Source organism: Pleurodeles waltl, chromosome 6, assembly GCF_031143425.1.
Source record: "Pleurodeles waltl isolate 20211129_DDA chromosome 6, aPleWal1.hap1.20221129, whole genome shotgun sequence".
Lineage (NCBI taxonomy): Eukaryota > Metazoa > Chordata > Amphibia > Caudata > Salamandridae > Pleurodeles > Pleurodeles waltl.
The window spans coordinates 1,191,019,249-1,191,035,733 of record NC_090445.1 but is presented as its reverse complement, the minus strand read 5'-3'; the positions used below and the strand labels follow the sequence as shown (position 1 = coordinate 1,191,035,733).

At 46.1% G+C, this 16,485-nt stretch overlaps 1 protein-coding gene across 2 annotated transcripts in view; it reads left to right on the top strand.

The window, feature by feature from the left end:
- Positions 1-16,485, top strand: part of TM9SF3 (transmembrane 9 superfamily member 3) — a 343,971-nt gene that overhangs the window by 93,827 nt on the left and 233,659 nt on the right. For both annotated transcript variants that reach the window (XM_069240441.1, XM_069240440.1), the window contains exon 2: positions 3,784-3,979. In XM_069240441.1, coding sequence (XP_069096542.1) covers positions 3,814-3,979 — 166 coding nt within the window. In that variant the 5' untranslated portion in view covers positions 3,784-3,813. The remainder of the gene's footprint in view (positions 1-3,783; positions 3,980-16,485) is intronic.

Here is a 16,485-nt window from a genome sequence, read left to right as displayed (position 1 = left end):
ATGCAGGTGTGTAATGTAAATTTTTGATGTATAGTGATTTTTAGATCTAAGAAGGTTACTTCTTGTTGTCCAGTGTACATTTGTTAGTATTATGACTTGAATTAAGTTGTCCCCAAAGTTTTTTGGTTCATCCCCCATGCCCTTTTATAGGCCTAGCACATCATCAGTATAGCAACTCTGTTGAAGGGAGATGGCCCTTCCATCTGTGGTTTGACAATACCAGGTTCTGTTTGATGTTTTGCATAAAAATATATTGCTATGGGACAGCCATGCTAGTACCCATAGAAAGTCCTACTAGTGGTGGAATATGTTCTCCAATTTGAATGAAGTATGAATGTTTGAAAGTCATATGAAATATTTCTAATAGGAAAACACCTTTCTCTTTAAACCTATGGTTACGTTATTCTCTATCAAGTATTTTATGTGCTAGGTCTGTAGAAAGGCACAGAGGAAGAACTGAAATACTTTAAGAACTCTCAACACATGCCATCATTTTATCTAGTTTATGTTGAATACTTAAAGGTAACCTTCTTAGATCTCAAGATCAATATATATCAGAATGTTCTATACAGATATGCATGTAAAAGCAACCAGTGAAATTAGTATATTGGATGCCAGGTGATTCCCAATTTACCCTTCAGTCAGTTACGTAGACTTAAGAGAATCTTTACACTTCAAGAGCATTACCAGATAAGAGAAGCAGAAATGTGCAATAAAGTCAATGGAAGAAACTACACTCAAGCCACAATCAAAGAAACCAAACACAAAAAGCGATTGAAAGACCAAAGCCATTAAGTAAACAGTCAATAAAGAAAAAACTGACACAATAAGATATTATTGTACTTGAGGTACAGTAATAAAATGATATTCAATTTGAAGAAAATCTCAAAACGTAGGATTTGATGTGTAATATTTCTCACTTAGTGAATCCTCCCCAGGCAGGATCTGTAGGTTTTTTATTTTTTCTCAGCCTAGCCCCTGAACACTGGTGGATGGTGTAGTGCTGCTCCGTGCTTACTTAGTCCTGCCCTTGAAGTGATGCCAAAGCCACATATGTGTGCCACCCTCCCACACTGTCAGTGCTTTCCTTGCTTCAGATTTAGACCTCCGTCAACATGGTGATGGAGCGGACTGGGATGATGCATTCATTATTGTGATGAGGGCAGTCCTTTTGATGGACCTTCATGACACCAGTGGACAAGACATTTTCCTGAATACAGGGTTGACCTCTCCCCCTGCCCTCTCCACAAAGGAATCATCTTTGTTTGCAGGGGTAATTAGAAGGCCCGTTGAAGTTTTTGACCTCAAACTTCCTTCTATTGAAGTTAAGACTAATGTCCTGACGGAAGTCCTACAAGCTGGTCAGACTTCAACATAACCACTTCTTTCTTTTAGTAACTCCCCAGGGTTGTGGGATTTCTATAGCCCTATGCTCAGGGCATATTGTTTGGGGTCAGGGACAACAGGTTTTCATGTTTTTGTCTATGGGACAATTAGACCCAACCCCTGCAGCTCAAACCCCTTGGCTGACAGTTTACACTACTGCATCATGGATCAGGGAAGGACATTGTCTGCAGTTGAGGTCATATTTGTGTACATATGGTAATGCTGTTTGGACTTTTATTTATGATTCATTAATGCAAAGCTTTTATTGTTAGGGTGAGTGCTGTAAGGAAATGTAAGTTCGGACTGCACTACTGATGGTGGTTCTAGTATAAAAATGTGTACACGTTTGCAAAGTTTAACAATATGAGGCTACGTATAATGCTCCCAGAATGCTGTCTGATTAGATGCAGATATTTGCAGAAGTTTGAAAGCAAGTTTGATATTTTTTGCTTTGGAAATAAAATGTTTACAAAAAAATGCAACTAGGGGTAAAAACTGTTTTGTTAAATTGTAGGTACCATCTCTTTGGCACCTCATTTAGTAAAATGTGTTGATAGATACAAGTATTTGCAAAAATGTTCGGCATGGAAAATCAGTGTAACCAGTTTCAACAAGGTTATGAGAAACATAAAAATAACCAAGCATTGGCAAAACCATTAGGTCTGCCAATGGTATTCAGCCTTTGAGTTTTTGGCAAGACGTGTTTTGTTTTGACTTAGTTTTTGTAGAACTTTGTTGAGGGATCTGCCAGGCCTACATCATTATTATAAATATTGGCAGACATACTTTTTGATCTAAAAAACACACTTGCCACAGTAGGCCCTGGCACTGAACAAAACTACTTTGTGTGCAGATGTGCCCCTTATGAAAGAGCAGAATGCTGACCCTCAATGTGAAGCCAGCTGACCGTTAGCCAATACCTTTCATTTTTATTAAAATTCTATCTAACACCAGAACTATTTAGAGCTAACTTCTTAAAGAAAGTCCCAGAAGTGTACCCATGGTATCTGTCCTTGCATTAGTGCAGATTTACAGCTTTCATAAATGTACAAGAAATTTACAGAAGTAGGCCAGGAAATGGTACTTCTAATAATATTTGTAAACTGCATTTTAGCACAAGCAAGTAACCATGTGTAGAATTGCTCATGAGACAATCTCTTGAGTGTTTACAACTTTACTTTTCTTCCACCCCTTTTTTCTCAAACCTGTAAGTGTTTACTACTCCCCTTGTCAAGAGTAAATTTCCAACGTTTCTCAGTATGGGAAACAATTAAATAAGAGCTGGTGAACACCCCTGAGACATAGAAGTAGTGAGTTTGCTCAGACTCAAGGCATCCCAACACTGAAACTCGATTGGCTATCTGCAGTCTATCCGATCAGTTAATAAGCACGGTGTCCAACCGCATGGACAGATTTAAGCATGAAAGTGACATCAGCTTGCAAAGGTGGTGCATATATTTGACTCCAGGATCACTTCCAGGCTGTGACAAAGCTGGTGTGAAGCTACACAGTGGCACTTACTAGTGTGCAAGAGCAAAGCTGAGGAAAAATCTTCGGCTCCTGCCTGATGGCTGGAAGTATACAGAAGGTGAGTAATATGCAGTTAGTGTGCACCAGAAAGAGCATTACCAAAGGTAAGTAACTTGTTCAATATACGTCATATGGTGCTATGAACAGATATACAGAAAGAGCTGACTCAGACACTTTATATCTAAATCTCAAGGTACATTCACATGCTTAGTCTGTGCACAGTGTAATAATTTTATTAGAGGAGAGGAAATGCAACATCCAACAATGTGCAAAAAACTGAAAGTGAAACATTTTCCAACATGCTTAACAAGTAATGTGGTGGATTTGGTAACATGCCCATACTGGAAAGTTTTTAGGTGGGCCGAACACCTGGAGTGGTAAAAACTAGAATCTCAACATACGTCTGATATCACAATTAAAAATAAGAACTGTTGTGCTGCAAGACATTTTCTGACTGAGCTCACTAGCATGTTCCCTCCAAATTACCTGTTTGCCGTTTCCATTGCCACTACTAAGCTAACAGTCCTTTTAGTTTACTCTGTGAGTGGATAAAAGGACTAGGAAATCTAGAGTGGTGTGGGAAGACAGGACTGTGTGTGGGTGCACTAGCACATAGGCTTGCTGATATCTGTAACTGCATTAACTGGTGGTATTAGTTTCTTCCCTTGTTTCAATGGACATCATGTTTATAACAGAAATATGGATGTTGCTGAATGTCTGTTATGTTAGCAGGGTTTTTGTAGCACAGTTCTACCATTTGCCTGATCTTGTAGCATGTGCTGATTTTCCTACTAGTTAAGATGTTAAAACAAGTAAAGTTATCTTTCGTATTGAAATTTATAAATTGCTCTATAATTTCTGTTCTAGTATCAGGAAAAAGAAGAAGTTGTTTTATGGATGAATACAGTGGGACCATATCATAATCGCCAAGAGACTTATAAATACTTCTCTCTTCCATTTTGTGTGGGTAAAAAAAAAAGTATTGGCCACTACCATGAAACACTAGGAGAAGCTCTCCAAGGAGTTGAATTGGAATTTAGTGGTCTAGACATCAAATATAAAGGTAAGAACATACTTTCTTTACATTTTCACATAATTTACATTTTTATGAAAGTATGTTACAGTATTTATGCATTGCTTTGCATGATACGCCCCATTATTTTTTGTATGATTAATGAAATTTCATTCATGCCGTTTGGAGGTATCTGGTTGCAATTAAAAATTTACTTGTCTTAGTCATGTTTTTCCTAAACATAGGTGAGCGTATCTGTCAGTGCTTGGTGCCACAAGTCTTATTGTATGTTTTGTACCCACTGTGGTTAAACATTGCAGCAGATAGACATTCACACACCCACCAACAAAATAAATTGGAGTGCATTGTGTAAACGTCCAAGGAGGTCTGTGCGCATGAGAGCCATTTCCACTGAAATTGTTTTCTGATGCTCAAATTTGAAAGATCAATAAATATTAAGCTTGTCTTGCAAAGTTTTTTTTCAGTTGATCTTTAGAAGGAAATGATACATTGATATTCTTTAACAGGAGCTATGTTAAGTAGTTATTTAGCTTGGTTTACAGTGTGAACCTATTCTTGATGATAATATGCGTACTAATGCTGCATCTTTTTTTCGGCCCTGAAAACACTGTGTAAAAAAAAAAAAAAAAAAAAAAAAAATATTCTGTTTTAGTCATTGATCACGGGGAACTGTTTGACTCATGATGATGTTTGCAAGCTCAAAATGTTCCATTGTATATCTGCAGCCTTAAGATTTATTTTTCCGTCATTAAGCCCGTAAGCATGTAAATGTTATGAATTTTAAAATTGCTTTAAAGCATTATTTGGAAAAATTTGCAATTTTTAAATCACAACAGAACTACACCGAACAATGACCAAAAGTCCGGACATTTTTCAAAAATCTTATTAAGGCTTTTTTAAATTTCTTTTTAAAGATCTTTACTATCGTCTTCAGCCATTGAAGGCCTACATATCAGTGGAAATGTTTGATCTGATAGAGACTTCTTGTTGCAGATTCCTTACCTTAGAATTTCCCTCGGCGTCAGACTAGACCCGGAGATATTTCTTTGAGCAGTATCCTTGCGCGCAGCAGGTGGAGTCGGTCGACTCTGCATGCGTTGTTTGGGTCGTTGTGATGACGGTCATATCTAGGCGCCACCCCGGCAGGCTGAGGTCAGTTCTTTTCTTTCCGCGCCAGCCTATGCGCAGATCCGGAGAGAGATACCCTTAGTAATTTTGTTTTTACCAACTTTGCCCGTTTTGTGATTTGTGACATTTTGGTGCATTGAGGATGTCACAGAAGACCAGTGTTAAGCTGTGTGACTACTGTCACCAAATGATGTCGGTGACGGATTTGCACCTTGTGTGCTTGTGGTGCCTGGAGCAAGGCCAGGCCATGAACCAGAAGGCTTTGAGGGAGCTGTCCCTGAAACTCATGGCGTCCCGGCACTGGACTCCGCATTGCTCCCAGTCTCGTTCGAGAGGCAGGTCACAAGACAGTTCGCGGAGTTGTCACCACTCTTCGGCATCCCACTTTAAGTTCTCGGGACAGCTGGGTCACAACAAAAAGAAGTCGAACAGGCCAAACGTTCTTTGACTTTGCCCTGTCGCTTGGCCGATGCGATGCAGGAAGAGCGTCGATGCTGTAGGCCTCTGTCCGTAGAGCCTGCTTCTGAGTCAGTTCTGCGCCTCCCGACTTTCCGGGAGCTGGAGCCACCCTTCCCAACTGAGAGTTTTACAAGGCCATGTGCCTTCTCTTTGGGCAGACTCACCCCCCCACCCCCCCCCCCTCAACCCCTCCCCTGCGGCACTTTCGGGCCTTGTGGGGTCAAAAGGGGGGGGTTCTCTTGGTTTCCATGTTAGCTGCTTTGGCCCTGGCCACTGAGGGCCCCTCCGGATCCATCATCGGATCCATGCTGATGCAGGTTGTGCCAATGTGTCCTTCCGCCGGTACCGGTAAACAAGTTGATGCTCCCAACGTCGGTTGGGCCCACAATCGAAGTCGGCCAAGTCTGTATTCCCAATGACCCGGAGCCTGAATGGCATCACTCAACGCTGGATCAGTGTCCGATGGGGTCTACTCACCCCAGGTTGGATCCTTACCCTCTTTACTAAGGGGAACTGATACGGGGAAAATTTGGAGGGGTCGCTGGACCCTCTAGAATACCAGCTAGACAATCTTGATTTGGAATGGGCAAAGGAATAGGGCAAGGCTAGTGGTCTGGATACTTCTCCAGACGCTGGCATGTTTTCTTCCCCTACTGTGGCTACGGAAGAGGGAGCGTCATATTTCATGGTGGTCACTAGGGTGGCTGAGGTCCTTGGCCTTGAGCTTCCCTCTATGGTGGTCACGACTAACCTGAGTTTAAAAAAAAAAAAATTATTTCTGTATTGTTGTTCAGAATTTTCTTACATACAGTAGTTCCGGAACATTTACATAGATGAAAGATCGCAGTATAATATCAACAACATTTTTTTTTTTCATGACAGTGAAACAATCCTCAAACCTAATAACCCCAGACCGTGGTATCTTCTACCTATTAGAGTATACTACGCAATCCCCCACCTGCCCCCACCCCTTGACTACTGTGTGCTTTAGGAAGGCAGCCACCATCTTCCCAGGTAAATGCCTTAGTAATTAAATAGGATTAAGCTTTGATACATGGAAGTCTGAGGCTAGTTGTAGTGTAGCATCTTCACCTTGTAGATCAATATGTAGTAATGTTTGGGTCATGGCCACCCAAGCCCTCAGTGTCTCCTCTGCTTTCACATCAATTCTAGTTTACCTCAGGTTTGCCTCCTACGCACCTGCCCACTCCAGAAGATCATTCCTTCAGGCCTGGGCAGTGTGTGGAGGTGAGGGCTGAGCCCAGTGTATGGCAATGCGTCTTTTTTTAGCCACCACCAGACCCAAGATCGTATATCATCTAGTGAGTTTTCTTTTGGGGTTTTCTGTAAGGTGACCCAATATACAATTTTTAATAGTTAAGGGAACGTCACAACCTGTCACCAATTTCAGGTGTGCTAAGATCTGGGTCCAAAACTCAGACATTTTTGGGCAGTACCAAATCATATGGACAAAGTTCACAGCAGAGGACCTGTACCTAGGACAGGACCCAGATCTGGAGGGGTTGATGCGGTTGAGGTGACCTGGGGAAAGATGTATGAATACTATTATACTGAATTTATTTAAATCTAGCCAACGGGGCCATTCTTTGGACCCCTTCATGTGTTTTAGTCTGCCCGTTGGGAGAAATCTGTTCTACACTGTACTGCTGCCATACCTCCTCAACCCCAAGTGGCTGCTGGCATCGTTCCGTTCTAAGAGCACGATATAAGCATTTAACGGCTCGCCTTCCCCAGACAAATCTAAGAGTGTGACCATTGTTCAGGTCGGATCTAGTGCTTTGGGGAATGTAGGCCTTAAGTGACGATCTGTGGGAGATATTTTAGCATATTGGAGAAATTGTCCCCCTTTCAATTGAAAGCTTGTTTGTGCCTCCTGATAGGATATAAAGCGGCCATTAGCATAAAGATTCACTAGCATTATACAGCCCTCCTCCTGCCATTTATCCGTTGTCATCACTTGGGCTATGCGCCTAAACCATATTATCCATATATCTAAATCTAGGGCCAAGGGGGTTTGCTTCAGGGCTGTTTTTACCATTCTTTCACTTATCCGACACATTAGGCCTGTTAAATGTGGGAGGTGTTTGGGTATTCCTGTTCCATCAGCAAGGATTCCCCCAATTGGTGACCTTAGTGCGATCCCTCTAATAGTCGTCTCTCCCAGTTACATTCCCCATCTAACCAGGAGATAGCATGTTGGAGCTGAGCCGCAAAGTAGTACGGATCCAGGTCTGGGACGTCCAAACCTCCCTGTATGAAAGTACCCTCTTTGTTGGCATGGTTACCCCCATTTTCAGCTTGTTGTCAGTGCATTTGACTGTGTTCACTGGATCCTGCTAACCAGGACCCCAGTGATTATGCTCTCTCCCTTCAAACTTGGTTACTTGAACCACTTACACCCCACATTTGACTTACTGGTGCCACTATGTAAGTCCCTTGTATATGGTACCTAGTTACCCAAGGCATTGGGGGTGCCTGGGGGATCCCCATGGGCTGCAGCATGTATTATGGCACCCATGGGGAGCCTATGCACAGTGTATCTTCAGGCCTGCAATTGCAGCCTGCGTGAAAGGGTGCATGCACCCTTTTCAAAACAGGTCACTGCACCAGGTGACTGCAAGTCACCCCTATTGCAGGCCCTAGCTCAGAGAGCAGGATCAAAGTACCTGTGTGAGGGCACTCCTGCCATAGCAGAAGTGCCCCTACGAACTCAGTTCAATTTTCCTGGACTTCGTGTGTGAGTGTGGGGACACCGTTTTATGCGTGTACTGGATATAGGCCACTACCTATGTCCAGCTACTTAATGGTAACTCCAAACCTAGGCATGTTTGGTATCAAACATGTCGGAATCATACCCTAATACTGTTGCCAGTATTGGAAGTATGATTCCATGCACTCTGGGGGCTCCTTAGAGGACCCCCAGCATTGCTCCTACCAGCCTTCTGGGGTTTTCCAGGCAGCCCAAGCTGCTGCCACCCCTCAGACAGGTTTCTGCCCTCCTGCTTGAACAGCTCAAGCCCAGGAAGGCAGAACAAAGGATTTCCTTTGGGAGATGGGGTAACATCCTCTGCCTTTGGAAATAGGTGTTGCATGGCTTGGGAGGGGTAGCCTCCCCAAGCCACTGGTATGCTTTGAAGGGCACTTTTGGGGCCCTCCTTGCATAAACCAGTCGACACCCGTTCAGGAAGCCCCAGTCTCTGCTCTGGTGTGAAACTGGACAAAGGAAAGGGGAATGACCACTCCCCTGTCCATCACCACCCCAGGGGTGGCACCCAGAGCTCCTCCAGAAGGTCCCTGGGTTTTGCCATCTTGAATCTAAGGTGAGCAGGGACCTCTGGGACATCTGAGTGGCCAGGTCAGGCAGGTGACGTCAGAGCCCCCTTCTGATAGGTGGGTCCCCCAGCTTGGTGACCAATCCCCCTTTCAGGGCTATTTAGGGTCTCTCTCTTGGGTAGGTCCTCAGATTCAGCTTGCAAGATTACAGCAGTACTCCTCTGCAACCTCTACTTAGACTTCTGGTCACTTGAACTGCAACTGGACCCTCCAGGAACTGCGACTGGACCCTCCAGGAACTGACAATCTGCATCCACGACAAAGACTCTGCTTGCAGCATTGTTTCTACAGCTCCTTCCAGCTTCTGCAACATTTCCCCGGCTGTGCATCCTCTGAGGGCGGCAAGTCTTCAGTCTGCACAAGAAGGAAGAAGGAATCTTGCTTGGAATGAAGGAGTCACTCCCCTGCACTCGCAGGCACCAACTGCAACAACGACCAACAGCGTGGATCTCCTCTAATCTTGGGCTGCTGGATCCTGCATCATGGGCGGTGGTCTGGAGTAGTCCTCTTGATCCTTCCTGCCAGCTGTCCAATTTAGGTAGAGGTAAGCCGTTGCCTTCCCACGCATGACAGTACCCCGTGCATTGCATCTCCTGCAGCTACCTAGGCTTGTTTGCATCTCCTCCAAGGGATCCTCAGGCTATGTGACGTCTCATCCCCTAGCACACTTCCCTGCGACGCACAGCCCTCTGCGTACTTCTACTGCAGCCTGGGAATCTTCTCCAGTTGTGCTGCATGGGCTCCTCTGCGTCTCCTGGTTCCTCGTCCACCTGTGGGGGGTGCCTTTTCTTCTGTGGACTGTCTGCCTTGCTGAGGGTCTCCCATGGACTCCCCCCCCCCCCCCCCCTCTCCCCCCATTGGTTGAGTCCTCCTGGACCTTGCTGGTCCTCCCTGCAGCTCCACTTTTGCTTCACTGAGACTTCTGCCTCTGCCAAGCCTTGTTGGTGGCTCTTTCACACCACTGACCGACTGCAGTCATCCATCCGGCGTGGGCCGTCGACTGCATCCTCTAGGAACTCTTCACCTGCTGCAAGGCTGCATTCCTGACCGTCTTCGTCCTACCTTCTGCTAACTCCTGCAACCACAGACTGGTGGGTAGTGGCTCCTGCCTCCACTAGCCACTTCAATGACTTCTGGACTTGGTCCCTTTCTTCCACAGGTCTTCCTCTTCAGGAATCTACTCCTAGTTTCTTGCAGTCTTGTCTGGGTGTTGCATTTTCGTCCTTTTGGGTGGTTTACTGGATTTTCCTGAACTTACTCCTTTCTTCCTGGTCGCTGAGAGGCACTGTGGTGCTTACCTTTGGGGTTTCCTAGTTCCTCCAGCTCCCCTCTACACATCCCACTTACCTAGGTGGTCATCTGCTTTCCATTTTTCTAGTACATGGTTTGGGCTTCCTCTAGGGTCACTATTGCCTATTGCTAATTGTACTATTTTCTTTTATTTTTTTTATGCCTGATGACTAGTTTACACATCTAGTGTGTTACTTCCTATTGGAGGGCTGCCTCTCTAGTACTTTTTGGTATTTGTGTTACTAAAATAAAGTACCTTTATTTTTTGCAACACTGAGTGTTTCCTTTCATGTATTTAAGTGCTGTGTGACTACAGTGGTATTTCATGAGTTTTGCATGTCTCCTAGATAAGCCTTGGCAGCTCATTCACAGCTACCTCCTGAGAGCCTGGCTTCTAGACACTGCCTACACTGCACTAATAGGGGATGCCTGGTATAAGGTGTAATTACCTTAGGTACCCACCACACACCAGGTCAGCTTCTGACACTCCCCCTGCCTATTCTCGCTTCAGGGTGGCCAGGCTGACCCGACATAATTTACCCTGCCACAGAAGTTCTACCAAGATCTTGTCCTGCTCTCTGCACACCTCCCATGGAATTTCAAAGTAGGAGCCTTGCATAATGTAGAGACATCTCGGTAACATGACCATCTTCACGATTTCCCCATTAGTGATAGCACAAGTGGGTTCCAACAGCGCAGAGAAGATCCCAGTCCCGTCATGACTCCTGCCATATTATTATCGTAGAATAGGTCTTGGTCCTGCTTTATGTACAAGCCTAAGTATTTGACCTTGTCTTCCACCCATGGAAGTGCAGCTTTGGGGAGTGTTTCGAGGGTTGTACCTGTCAGCAGTCCAAGCAGGGACAAGGTGGACTTTTTTTGTATTGACTCACAGGCCAGACACCTCTCCAAATTCGTCCATAACGTTTAACATTATAGGGACCGACATATCGGGACGTTGGAGGTAAATCAATGCGTCATCTGCATATAAGGAGACTATATGCTCCTGAAGACCCACCTGAATACCCCATCCCTGTAGTACTTGATGGAGCCTATACGCCAGAGGCTCCATAGCTATTGCAAATATTAAGGGAGAAAGGGAACACTCTTGGTTGGTGCCTCTTTGTAATACAGTTTCTTCTGAGACACATCTGCCAGTGCAGAACCTAGTTCTGGGCTCAGTTTATAGTAGTTTGACCCACTGGATTATTTGGTGGCCCAGATGCATTGTTCACAGCACAGACCAGACATAGTCCCAGTTGAGGGAGTCAAATGCCTGTTCAATATCCAGAAGGGCCAAAGTGTATTTGTCCTGTCGGAGCTGCGGGTCGAGGACCACATGTGCAGGTTATGGAGGGGTTTTCTGTGAGAATAAACCCCGATTGGTCCTTGTGGATAAGGGCTGGGAGGCACGGAAGCAGACACGCTGTAGGATGCTGTTTAGAATCTTAATTTCAATGTTAAGCATCGATATTGGCCCGGAGGAACCAGCATTCAACCGATCCTTGCCGGGTTTAGGTATCACTGTAATGAGTGCCTCCGTCATAGCTTGAGGGAGTCGCCTCGCCTTATACGCCTCTGCAAACACCTCCACGAGTCTCTCCGCCAAGCCTCCCTCAAATGCTTTATAAAACTCAGATGGCAAGCCATCACTCCCGGGGGCTTTGGCTGACTTTCGTTTTTTGATAGCCTCTAAGATTGCCACTTTACGAACCGGGGCCCCCAGGTTTTTAAGGTCCTCTTCTGAAACTGTTCTTAGAGGTAGGGAATGCAGGTATGTTTGCCTAGATCTCTCATCAGTGTCATTTTTCAGGTGGGTGTATATCCCATTAGGTGAACCAGAAAGACCCCATTGATGGCCTGTTGGGTGTAGACCTCCTGTACTTCTTGGTTCCGTACGGACAATATTGGCCCAAGTGTTTTTTCAGCTTTGATTAAGTGGGCCAGCATCCTCTCTGCTTTATCTCCCTCCAGGTACCACAGTCTATGGGCGGCTGTTTTGTTATGTGTATCTAGTTGCAGCCAAGGACCATTCAGTGTATGTTTTAATTGTTCCCATTTCACCATAAGCGACTTGCCTCCGGAAGCCCAGACCCCAGTTTCACAAGTTCCCTTTCTTGATCTGAAATCTCCCTCTCAAGCACCTGACATACACCCACCAAGGTAGCCATGCAGACCCCCCGGAGGACCACCTTCATAGCATCACTCTCAGTTGCTCGACTCCCAGCAGTATGCCTATTCTCATTGAAATATTGTGTTAATGTCTCTTGGATTGTTGCTTGGAAAGCGTGATCAGTTAGTGGTTATGATTGTAGATACCACAAGGGCACCCCAGGGGGCTGTCTCTTAAGTGTTTAAGTAGCAAGAAGTGTGGAGTGGTCAGAGAGATACCCTGCCATTTAATTTAAAATCTCCTGCCATAATTATTTCAGTGGAGGGCGAAATCTGGGCCGTCCCCAACAATGAACCCCAAAAATCTCCATCAGTATTTGGACCATAAACATTAACAATGCAAATATGATGAGCATCCAACGATCCCTCCAGTATGACATAGTGCGCCCCCCTATTGACTAACGATCTGTATATTTTAAAGGGGGTTCCCGAAGCCACCCAGATGAGTGAACCCTTGCACACCTTGAATAGGATTTTGCAAAAAACTGTCCTCGTCATCTTCTCTGCAAGTATTTAATACAGTGCTCCCAAAGGTGTGCTTCCTGCAAGAGAGCTATAGCCACCCCGTAGCATCTTGGAAAGGCGTGGTCCCTATTTCGCTTAGTAGGGTTAAGGCCTCACACATTCCATGTTAATATTTTATAGCTAGTTCCTAAGTCCGTGATATGTAGATAGATAGTGGTATAGCCTTCTCTATCATGTGGGGTGCATAGGAAGGATGCGGGGGCGCAAACTTCTCCAGTTGGTAGTCTTCCCCCAATAGACATATAGCTGTGTCATATCCGGTCTGCTACCAACAACAAAAAACAATTTGCAATGGTTGAAAAAGTGCATCATAAACCCTTAACTGCCTTAGGGATGAAAACTCTGTTCCATTCCTGCAAACTCCCCCCACCCTGGGGCAGTGGCTGCAAGACCTCCCAGCATACCCTTTACCAAGAGGGTCAGAAACCCCGCCCCAAGTAGCCCTCCCAAAAACATAAACTCTAACTAAGTGTAGGAAGTTGGCTCTGTATGCACTATTTCAAAGTAAGGAATAGTATGCACAGAGTCCAAGGGTTCCCCTTAGAGGTAAGATAGTGGCAAAAAGAGATAATTCTAATGCTCTATTTTGTGGTGGTGTGGTCCAGCAGTAGGCTTATCAAAGGAGTAGTGTTAAGCATTTGTTGTACACACACACAGGCAATAAATGAGGAACACACACTCAGAGACAATTCCAGGCCAATAGGTTTTTGTATAGAAAAATATATTTTCTTAGTTTATTTTAAGAACCACAGGTTCAAGATTTACAAACAATACTTTAAATGAAAGGTATTTCACTTAGGAACTTTAGGAACTTTGAATTAGCAAAATAGCATATACAGTTTTCACATAAATGACATATAGCTATTTTAAAACTAGACACAGTGCAATTTTCAACAGTTCCTGGGGGAGGTAAGTGTTTGTTAGTTTTTGAAGGTATGTAAACCACCTACGGGGTTCAAGTTTGGGTCAAAGGTAGCACACCTTTGGGGGTTCAGAGCAACCCCAAAGTTACCACACCAGCAGCTCAGGGCCGGTCAGGTGCAGAGGTCAAAGTGGTGCCCAAAACGCATAGGCTTCAATGGAGAAGGGGGTGCCCCGGTTCCAGTCTGCCAGCAGGTAAGTACCCGCGTCTTCGGAGGGCAGACCAGGGGGGTTTTGTAGGGCACCGGGGGGACACAAGTCCACACAAAAAGTACACCCTCAGCGGCACGGGGGCGTCCGGGTGCAGTGTGCAAACAGGGGTCGGGTTCGCAATAGAAATCAATGGGAGACCAAGGGGTCTTTTCAGCGATGCAGGAAAGGGGGGGGGGGGCTCCTCGGGGTAGCCACCACCTGGGCAAGGGAGAGGGCCACCTGGGGGTCGCTCCTGCACTGGAGGTCGGATCCTTCAGGTCCTGGGGGCTGCGGGTGCAGAGTCTTTACCAGGCGTCGGGTCTTTGAAGCAGGCAGTCGCGGTCAGGGGGAGCCTCAGGATTCCCTCTGCAGGCGTCGCTGTGGGGGCTCAGGGGGGGGTCAACTCTGGCTACTCATGGTCTCGTAGTCACCGGGGAGTCCTCCCTGAAGTGATTGTTCTCCACAAGTCGAGCCGGGGGCGTCGGGTGCAGAGTGCAAAGTCTCACGCTTCCGGCGGGAAACACAAGTTGTTTCAAAGTTGCTTCTTTGTTGCAAAGTTGCAATCTTTGGTGAACAGAGCCTCTGTCCTTGGGAGTTCTTGGTCCTTCTAGATGCAGGGCAGTCCTCTGAGGCTTCAGAGGTCGCTGGTCCCTGTGGAAAGCGTCGCTGGAGCAGTGTCTTTAGAAGTGGGGGAGACAGGCCGGTAGAGCTGGGGCCAAAGCAGTTGGTGTCTCCGTCTTCTCTGCAGGGTTTTTCAGCTCAGCAGTCCTCTTCTTAGGTTGCAGGAATCTGATTTCCTAGGTTCTGGGGAGCCCCTAAATACAGAATTTAGGGGTGTGTTTAGGTCTGGGAGGGCAGTAGCCAATGGCTACTGTCCTTGAGGGTGGCTACACCCTCTTTGTGCCTCCTCCCTGAGGGGAGTGGGGGCACATCCCTATTCCTATTGGGGGAATACTCCAAAATCAAGATGGAGGATTACTAAAGGCAGGGGTCACCTCAGCTCAGGACACCTTAGGGGCTGTCCTGACTGGCCATTTTCTCATTACCTCTCCTGGACTTGCTGCCAAAAGTGGGGGCTGTGTCCAGGGGCGGGCATCTCCACTAGCTGGAGTGCCCTGGGGCATGGTAACACGAAGCCTGAGCCTTTGAGGCTCACTGCTAGGTGTTACAGTTCCTGCGGGGGGGAGGTGTGAAGCACCTCCACCCAGAGCAGGCTTTTGTTTCTGTCTTCAGAGAGCATAAAGGCCCTCACCACATGGGGTCAGAAACTCGTCTCTCAGCAGCAGGCTGGCACAGACCAGTCAGTCCTGCACTGAACAATTGGGTAAAATACAGGGGGCATCTCTAAGATGCCCTCTGTGTGCATTTTTTCATAAATCCAACACTGCCACCAGTGTGGGTTTAGTATTCTGGCAAGTTTGATGCCAAACTTCCCAGTATTCAGTGTAGCCATTATGGAGCTGTGGAGTTCGTGTTTGACAGACTCCCAGACCCTATACTCTTATGGCTACCCTGCACTTACAATGTCTAAGGTTTTGCTTAGACACTGTAGGGGCATAGTGCTCATGCACCTATGCCCTCACCTGTGGTATAGTGCACCCTGCCTTAGGGCCGTAAGGCCTGCTAGAGGGGTGACTTAACTATTCCACAGGCAGTGTGAGGTTGGCATGGCACCCTGAGGGGAGTGCCATGTCGACTTAGTCATTTTCTCCCCACCAGCACACACAAGCTGGCAAGCAGTGCTGAGTGAGGGATCCCTAGGGTGGCATAAGACATGCTGCAGCCCTTAGAGACCTTCCCTGGCATCAGGGCCCTTGGTACCAGAGGTATCAGTTACAAGGGACTTACCTGGGTGCCAGGGTTGTGCCAATTGTGGATACAATGGTACATTTTAGGTGAAAGAACACTGGTGCTGGGGCCGGGTTAGCAGGGTCCCAGCACACTTCTCAGTCAAGTCAGTATCAGGCAAAATGTGGGGGGTAACTGCAACAGGGAGCCATTTCCTTACACTAAGCAATAATAAAAAGTGTGGTATTAGGAAATCTGTCCAGGACAACTAGTGTCCCTTTGTTACAAGCCCAGCCTGAGCTCAGGAATTCTGGGGCACTCTGGTCCTGAACCATCCCATCCAGAGGATTTTATAGATCTTCCCCCTGCCATCTTCTCATTTTTATATATATATATATATATATATATTCGGTGGCATGTGTAGCTGCAGATACACATGTTGTGCATAGTCCGCCGTCTGGTGTTGGGTCGGAGTGTTACAAGTTGTTTTTCTTTGAAGAAGTCTTTTCGAGTCCCGAGACCGAGGGACTCCTCCTCCTTTGTCGACTCAATGTTAGATTGATTTTTTCCGCCATCTGGTTCGGACGTGTTCCTTTATGCTCCGGGTTTCGGGACGGAAAGATAGTCTTAACTTCGGAAAACTACGTCGGTATTGTTTTGCTCGGTATCGGGTAAGAATAGAATCGACACCGAATCGTGAAGAGCTC